The 9,198-nt window shown below is 37.5% G+C and overlaps 1 protein-coding gene across 1 annotated transcript; it reads left to right on the top strand.

Moving 5' to 3' along the window:
* The first annotated feature begins 212 nt into the window (after nucleotides 1-212).
* Nucleotides 213-8,935, top strand: LOC130012322 (heparanase-like). The gene is made up of 9 exons (XM_056099963.1): nucleotides 213-401; nucleotides 1,083-1,222; nucleotides 2,325-2,498; nucleotides 2,909-3,071; nucleotides 5,050-5,100; nucleotides 5,841-6,041; nucleotides 7,159-7,270; nucleotides 8,435-8,547; nucleotides 8,854-8,935. Exons 1-9 carry the CDS (start codon nucleotides 232-234, stop codon nucleotides 8,933-8,935), a joined length of 1,206 nt encoding a protein of 401 aa, XP_055955938.1. The 5' UTR covers nucleotides 213-231.
* The last annotated feature ends 263 nt before the right edge of the window (nucleotides 8,936-9,198 follow it).

Here is a 9,198-nt window from a genome sequence, read left to right as displayed (position 1 = left end):
AGTTAAAATAGCCTGTCTATTGAAGTCATCTGTTGACATCATGGTTATTTATTAAAAAGTGATTTACAGGCCTTGAAAAGACAACGTGCTTTATCAAATTATAAGTTAACCTAATCATTAATATGACCTTGAAGAAGACTATATCAGTTAAAAATCTTTCAAGAATTCTAACTCAAACAAGTTTATGTTCAACAAAAGGTTTATGAGCGTAATATTGTAAGAACAGGTATTATGTCTCGACATTTATTGGTGTTCATTTTTTTGGTTTTCACCTATAATGTTTCATGTATCACCATTGATTTGGAATCAGCCCAAGCAGTGAGAAATGTTAGTTCAAAGTTTGTTGGGGTAACTCTAGATGCTGGTCTTATTGGGAAAAGATGGAAAACTTTTAATTTTACGTAAGTATTTTTTTAAAGTGAATTTTAGCCCACATTGCTTGTTTATATCTACCGCTATACCCACGACCCCTAATTTGATATAGATGTTTAGAGGGAGGCAATTTCCACTAAAGGGAGCCACAGTGCCCAAGTAAGACGCTGGCTGGTTAACCGGGAGGCCCGTGTTCGATCCCTGTATTGGCCGAGAAAGTTAATCAGAAAGTAAAGTCAGTGGTGCAGGGCCTGGCAAGACACAGCGCATAGTCGTCGTTCGGCTGGGACGAAACACCGAGGTCCCGTATACACATTGGCGTGCACGCCACTGTCCGTGCAAAATTCCCCCATTTGCCCATCTTCATTAGCCCAGTCGGAGCAGGTCGTTAAACCCAATTTCATTTCATTTCTGGGACAAATTACAGAAGGGTTGTCCAAAGATTGGCCGAGGCAAATTACAGAAAAAACAGCTAAGGATTGCCCGGAACAAATGACAGAAAAACGACCGAGGGTTCCCCGGGACAGTACAGCGCGTGTTGACGCTTACGGCTAGCCCCCGGGTCTATTCACTTGATCTGATATGAACGTTTGTTGTTTGTCATATCTGTATATTGTGTCTTGTCCGTATATTTGTCTTGTATAGTATATTTATTTGTGTGTGGTGCAGTCCCCCTGCACTTACTAATAATGAACATGCTTTTTCCTTAGATCTCAGAAAGTGCTGACGTTAGCCAAAGGAATGTCTCCATCTTATCTCCGTATTGGTGGCACAGCGGGCGATCGGATGATATTTAACATGACCCACGATCAGAGAAATTCACCGAATCACCGACATTATGCGATGAAAGGTAGGCTGAATATGTGTTGTGTATCTCTATTTCTGTTTTAAAAGCTATAGTCTTCTGCTAACGCTACTCACCTTGTTGGTCTTGGGCCGACGCTATTAGAGAGAGAGAGAGAGAGAGAGAGAGAGGGGGTAACGTCCACTTGACACAGACTAGGTCATTTCGGGACTAACATATAGTTCAAATTTATTTCAATAATTCGCTTGCGCGTAGGGGTCTTTTGCAGTGGGAGGAAACCGCAGGACCCGGAGAAAACCCACAATGTTGGACAGGTGACCCTACTCCTTGTCACGCCAGTCGACTCAATTACAGATCTTATAATACAACGTGCACGTGCTAACCATTCGGCCATCTAACCCGAGAGAGAGGGGAGAGCTAGGGGCCTTTAGTGGTGCGAGGAAAAACGAAGGACCCGGGTAAAACCCACGAGTTTGGAGATTCCACCTTACACCTTTATGGTTATTGGTTACTAGGTCATTCCGGGACTAACACATGGTTTACAGTTTTATATTAATAATTCGCTTTAGCCTAGGGATCTTTAGCTGTGGTAGGAAAATCGGAGGTCAGGGAGAATACCCACAAGATTGGAGATTCGACCTTACGTCTTTATGATTATTGGTTATATCTGATTCCTAATCCAACAGCAGTCGTTTCGGAGTATTGAGATCATTTGCTTACTTATATGTGACAATCTGATTAAAACACAGATTCTATTTCGTTTCGTTTTTTATAGTTCAAAATTTCCTTTTACTTGTCTTTACTACACAAGGATCTGGAAGAGTTGTTATATAACCCGCATCCTGGATGATGTTAGGGATTAGCTAATAAAACGACCTTTTACGGCGACTTTTTGGCGTGAGGTGCACGGAACTATAGTGTAACCCACTAGAAACGTCAACGCTGATTGGTTAATTAAATGACTGGCGTCATAGGGTTATAAGCCGCTCGTATGAACCATAACGCGACCTTCCACTACAACCGGTCAGATCTTCATGTAGTGTAGGCCATCGAAAGTGTAAAATAATGAAACGAAATATAGATCTGTATATGTGAGGTCTGTTGGTTCGTTCCAGGCATCGAATATCAGTTTTCATTTTGATTTCAGTTGCTGATTGGGATAACTTGAATCATTTGGTTATGAATGCTGGATTGGATCTGATTTTTAATTTCAACGTATTGCTACGTAAAAATGGTCACTGGGATCCAACCAATGCTAAAGAACTGTTAGAATATACCGTAAAACAGGGTTATAAACCAGCTGGTTACGAATTAGGAAATGGTAATCATTCTTATTTTCTGTTTAGCCAAATATTGGTCCACTAGATCATCGGATGGCCGAGATATTAAATAGATTAGAATATCCCCGCCATTCAAATTCAATAATATAACGTTAATTTAAGGCTAAATCTATTTTCGTCAAGGTCGCTGAGATGTAGGACAAATGGTTGGCGAGATTGTACGTTAGGGTTAAGGTAAGCATTGGGGCTAGGTCTAGGGTTAGGATTAGAGTTGGGATTAGTGCAAGCCCGGTTAACATCTCGTGCCCTTTGGCCAAACTTGAAGTGGGCCTTATCAAATAGATGTATCCGTTAATTTGATCGAGAATTTGTTTGTTATCGTTGTAATGGTACTAGACAATCGAGAACCTCACCTAATAAGGATATTCAATATAAATATTTTAAATTTCAGAACCAAATTATTTTCGCGGTGCCGTATCAGAAAAACAGTTGGCGAAAGATTTTGCTGCATTAAAAAATATCGTATCGTCTAGTGGTGTACCGCCATTTTTAACAATTGGACCGGATGTTGGTGGCATGTTACCTGGTAGCAAGGCACCGACCTTCCTTAAAAAGTAGGTGTTTTATATCACTCGGCAATCCTCGGCAGATTCCGGTACTGTACATCTAGCCTCGGCTGTATGATGGTAAGTGATAGGTACCTACACCTATACAATTGCGCTGCGACACCGGTTTACTTATTAAAAAAACTTGCCGCTTTTAGAAAGGAGTTCTCAAAATTGCATCGTTCCAAGAGTGTGTAGAATTTTCAGTACAAAGTTGCCCCTTTTTAAAGGAAATCGGATAAACCTGAAAGAAAAGCAGCTTAAACTTTGAAAGCTTTGTATGATAAAACATTCTTCATAGGCGTGGTCATGGCCGACGCCGTTGGTAGTTCGTTATACAGCCGAGGCTCGATGTAAGGCACTGGAGTCTGGTGAAGTTTGCCGAGTGTGTTTTAAATCTGCCTTTAAATTTCATAAAATGTGTCATTTAATTTTATGTTAGTCATTCAGCTAATTAGAAATGAAATGGGATTTATTAACCTACTTTTCTGCATTGTCCGAGCTAATGAAGATGGGCATACGACTAGTTCCTTTTAGAACGATCTCTGATCGGACGATGTCCACTGACCTTTCCTATCCGTCCCTATATAGCTGCAATATGAAAATACCGCTCTTCCCCACCTCTGTTCTAAGGCTATTGTGAAATCCTTACCTTCTATTTGTGACCTTGATTATTCTTTGTTCGCCAACAGGAATCATTTGACACAAATTTATAACAATTCAACACCATTTGGGATTAAATAACGTACACGAAATAAATTTGAACAGATCAGCCATTACAAGACTCGAACATGCGCAGACCCGATTTGTTTTTAATCCCGATATTGTTTTTATTCTGTAAGGCCTTTGTCCTAATTTTTCTAGCTGTTTAAATTATAGAAGTTATTTGTATTGTTATTATATCTCGAGCTTAATTTCTGTTTCATGCAACTAATTACTGTAAACTCAACAGGGGCTAGTCTCGGTCACCCAGAACCTCCTAGTCTTCAACATACGGAGGGTCTGGGAAAGTTGTCAATATTTGACGTAAAGTCCATTGCCCATGCGTAACCGGGAGTTTGGATTTTAATGTGGTTGATTATCCAGTCTCTTTAGCCAAGTCAAGCAAGAGTTGCGCCCCTTCCCACAATAAATCCCATAATTCTTGCATTAATAATATAAACAAACATGAATCGTGACGACGAATTATGATTAATTTTCAAAGCATAGATATGGCCCATGAAGAGTTGGATATTGAACTCGCATGCAATCACATGGATGTTTTGAAATAACATTCTCAAATTAATTTCTTGGGCGTAAACATCTTGTTTAAAAGGAGTTACCTCCTTTAGACGTTGTTTATGACAATGTAATAGACCGGATTATCTAGCCAGTTTTTCTCAAATGTTGACAACCCATCCAGACTAATATTCGTAGAATATTTTTCTTGATGATAGAGACTAAACAGGGGCCCACTTCCACTCGTGGAAAAGTCTACTTTTGATTTCTAATCTATAGTCTGTATCAAAGTTGTACACATACGCTTACGCCCTCTGGTGTAATAATGTTGATAATTCATTAGATTTTTCTGGACATTTTTATTTCAAGATTTTAACTTCAAGACTTTTTGAAACGTAGAAAATATTTTAATAAAAGTTCAAATTCCAGATTTTTTTTAGATACTTTCAGAAACCAATGAATTGATTTCTTTGTCGTGTAAAATTAAGAAATTATTTTTTAATTTTTATATTTAATGATATATAAAAGTTACCGACAAAACGCCGAAAATGAAACATAAAGTCAATTTTTTATTTAAAATGTTGATGTTGTGCATAAAATGTTGACATAAGAATGTAGAAACAAGAATCATTAGTTTAGAATGTTGCGTTCATGTCTAAAATATTCAAACTGGAATGTAGAAACAAGAATCATGAATATTGTCCCATTTGGTCTTCCATAAAAATCACTGTCGTACTGTATTTAATATTTGTTGCATGTATTATTAAAGTTTTTTAGAGGCTGGTGGAGGTGATGTAGTTGACGTTGTTACAGTGCACCAGTAAGTAAGATCATCTAACATCTTTAATTTAATCACTCGAGAGATAAGATTTAAAAACAAATACCACCGTAATGTGGAGGAGAACGCTAGATCGAAGACGGTCTAGCATAAATGACGTCATATTTCGTCCTATCAGTATTGTACTTGAAAACAACAAGAGAATTAAAATCTTTTAGGGGCATCTAGTTACATGATAAAGCAATAAATTATAACACATACTAATGGAAAACGGCTGTTTTCCTTAAGTATGTATTATAGTTTGTAACAAGAGATAAGTTGGATATTCAAAGCTCTGATTAAAATACAGTAATTGTCTTCCAAGATAATCGTTGTGTTTATTTTGAATAAATCTGCCTATTGCAGGTCTTTTTTCAGCCTGAAATGTTATAAAAATTATTAACTATACATTAATTAACTGATCCAGGCCATAATTAACTCTCGATGGCATCGGATACCCGAGAATTTAACTAGATTAGAACCATTTAGCAATATTTTGATTTAATTTAAAAATGGAGGAGCGAGACATAGCTTCGAACAACCAGTACGGTGGTTGCAATGATGGCACACGCTTTGTCAAACCTTCAAAGGTTAATATCTTCCATCGCAATAGAGTAATTGGAATGAAATTTTCAAATTATTAATTTTACATTATCTATTTTCGAACTAATATAGCAAGTATCTTTAAGAGTTCGAAGTTCAAAATATTTAAATTTATCCCTTTTCGTCCTTTTAATTTCCAGGTATTATTCGACTGGTCGGAATGTGACGCTAAAAGATTTTACCGACAGAAAAGTTTTAGATACATTTATACCGGAAGTTGACTTGTTTGTCAAAACTTGTAACGAGAAGGCTCCTAATAAACAATGCTGGTTGGGTGAAACGTCATCGTTTAGTCATGGAGGGGCTCCACATATATCAGATAGATATGTCGCGGGATTCTTGTAAGTTGTTTTCTTTTGTTACTAATCTGATTAAAACATAGATCGTATTTCGTTTCGTTTTTTTATAGTTCAAAATTTCGTTTTACTTGTTTTTACTACTCTAGGATCTGGAAGAGTTGTTATATAACAGGGGTTCTGGATGATGTGAGGGATTAGCCAATGAAGCGATCTGTTACGGCGAGTTTTTGGCGTGAGGTGCACGGAATTGTGGGTAACCCACTAGAAACAACAACGCTGATAGGTTAATCAAATGTTTGACGTCATAGGTTCAAACGCCGCTCGCATAACTTCTGACGCGACCTTCCACTACATCTAGTCAGATCTTCATGTAGTGTAGGCCATCGAAAGTATTAGAAAGAACGAAACGAAGTATAAATCTGTATTTTAAGTAAATTGTTTTGTTACATGAATATTGGAAATGATTGAAAATCATCAGGATTCTTCCTCACATAGATCAAGAACACCTACCTAATTATCAGACAAATCAGTCAATGTTTAGATAGCTAATAAGAATTGTTAACAGACGGACTAACGATCCGATGGACTTGTGATTTTCAAAAAACGGCAATTAATAATGTCTTTAAATGGCATTTAAAATATACGCCTTCTCGCATTATCAGTACATGACATTTTTTCGTTTCATTGTGACTATTCCGATGGTTCTAAGTTTTACACCTGAAAACAAAATACGCGGTGAATAAAGGAATCCCGATCATCAAGTCGTATTATCCCTACATTTTTGGCCTTCGCCATTCGCCGTTTTAGGAGAATCACAGCCACCATACGACCACACTAAACTAACAAGTAGTACAATAGAGTAGATGTATTTAAGATGGCGAATGTTAAGGTACCATGTCTCCGACTGACCTAATAAAACAAATGCGGCCTACTATGAACCGGGAACAAGGCAATATGGAATATCATAAATCGACGCGCAATTGTCCAACGGACACGTATGTCAAGATTAATGTCGACTGTACCAACAATGGCGCAGTCTATGGCTTTCGTGAAGCGGGTCACGCCAAGATCAAGAACAACAAAAAGATTATGAAGTGTTTGGAACAAGTTCTTGCTTCAGTTCACAGTTATTATTTTATTTTTATTTTTTATACCCCAGGTGGTTAGATAAGCTTGGATTATCAGCTTTACGTGGATTACAGGGTGTTTTACGACAACAGTTTTATGGCGGTAATTATGCCTTACTAGACACAAACCTCAATCCTAATCCCGTGAGTTGATCAATTAAATACTTCGTATTCCATATCAAATATTATTATGAACGATTACAAACTATTCAACAAGATAGATGTCCTGGTATTGGGAAGCCGCAGTGATTCAGTGAGTAAGACGACTAGCTTACCAGGAAATCTGGGTTTGTTCAAGCAGATCGGGTGATAACCGATGTCTCTAAAATATTCCAAACGGTGGCTCGGTGAATAAGAATTTGGCTGCATTGCCGAAAAAGTTCTGGCGATATTTTGGCGTCGTTCCTCCTCCTAGCCAGTGGTGCAGGGTGGAGGTCCTGGCAAGGGACATCGTATAGTCGCTCGGATGGTCGAAAAACCGAGGTTACATGAACAGTTGGAATTTGATATAAGAGTAAGAGGAGAGAGAGAGAGAGAGAGGGGGGGGGGTAAAATAAGATTAACATTTCTAGGTGGAATGCGACACTTGGAACGCTCAGATTTGCCAACCCTGGTTTCACGGAATGTCTTTGAGAACAAACAGAGGTGGGGGAGGGGGAGTGGTCCATTCAGTTACCTGAATGATGAGGAGATTGCCAGATGGGGTCCCCATTGTGTCTATAAAGATTGAAACCAATGCAATGTTGAGCAAAAAGCAAGAGCCTGTGTTGTTACAGCCATTTAACATTGAAGTAAATGGGCAAATAATTGCTAGTCTGAGTCCATGTGTACAGAAGCCCTCATGACAACCGTCATGGCAATGCTTACCCTAACCTACAATCTCATCAACAATCACGTGTCCTAACCTTATTTACATCTCAACGACCTTGATAAACCATGAACTGGCCTTAACAAATAGATTTAGCCAAGCAATACGAGGATCGTGATCAACTGTGGTAAATATAAGATTATATAGAGAGTTATTGTATATAGTACTAATCTATAAATATCATTAACACTACCATACTAAACCTCACTCTACAAATCCCATTATCAACACAGAGAACTTTTTACTTTGAGAACAGATCTCTACTCTGAATGACCGCCATTTTAAAAAAAATAGTATACTATTTTGTAATGTTGCTCTAATCCGTGTCATATTTTTCACACAAAATGACTCATTCATATAAAGCGGCCATTGTGAACCTCCCCAACCGGCCTACAGTTAGCATCTCCCATAAAATATACAATAATAATCTGTCCTTGTAGGACTACTGGTTAACATTGATATATAAAAGACTGGTTGGTAGTCCCGTCTTCGATGTAACTCAAACTAAAGACCCTAATGTTCGAGTCTACGCCCATTGTACAAATGTTAGCAGGTATGTTTATATTTATGTACATAGACGGCCACGGTCAAATTAAAAGACAACATTGGTGTCAGTCATTATCACATATGCCATAGAACTGGTTAATACGTTCCAAATATAATTCTAACACAGAGATTATTGCTACGATAGAGTGCAATGAAGATTTCAAGAAACGGAAGTGACGAAAGTACTGAATTATGACGAAACATTGAGCAGACCTTACCATTTAGCACTAACCACGGTATATTATATTATATATTACAGTAGTATAGGTTATAAGCCAGGCAGTATAACGGTATATTATATTATATATTACAGTAGTATAGGTTATAAACCAGGCAGTATAACGGTATATTTTTATAAACCAGGGAGTGTAATGGTATATTATATATTACTGTAATATAGGTTATAAACCAAGCAGTATAATGGTATATTTTTATAAACCAGGCAGTATAACGGTATATTATATATTACAGTAGTATAGGTGGCAGTATAACGGTATATTTTTATAAACCAGGCAGTATAATGGTATATTATATATTACAGTAGTATAGGTTATAAACCAGGCAGTATAACGGTATATATAATGAATATTGGAAGTGTAACAGTATCTGTTGATATACCATTTAGTTCAAGTAAAACACAACAAAGATATATTTTATC

The sequence above is a fragment of the Patella vulgata genome, chromosome 3 (genome assembly GCF_932274485.2).
Source record: "Patella vulgata chromosome 3, xgPatVulg1.2, whole genome shotgun sequence".
Classification (NCBI taxonomy): domain Eukaryota; kingdom Metazoa; phylum Mollusca; class Gastropoda; family Patellidae; genus Patella; species Patella vulgata.
The sequence above is the reverse complement of the archived record's forward strand: the minus strand, read 5'-3'. Positions and strand labels throughout refer to the sequence as shown.

Coding starts and splice junctions, on each gene's coding strand:
- LOC130012322 (XM_056099963.1), top strand. CDS start 232: ATGTCTCGACATTTATTGGTGTTCATTTTTTTGGTTTTCACCTATAAT. Junction 402..1,082: donor TGGAAAACTTTTAATTTTAC/GTAAGTATTTTT, acceptor CTTTTTCCTTAG/ATCTCAGAAAGTGCTGACGT. Junction 2,499..2,908: donor TGGTTACGAATTAGGAAATG/GTAATCATTCTT, acceptor TTTAAATTTCAG/AACCAAATTATTTTCGCGGT.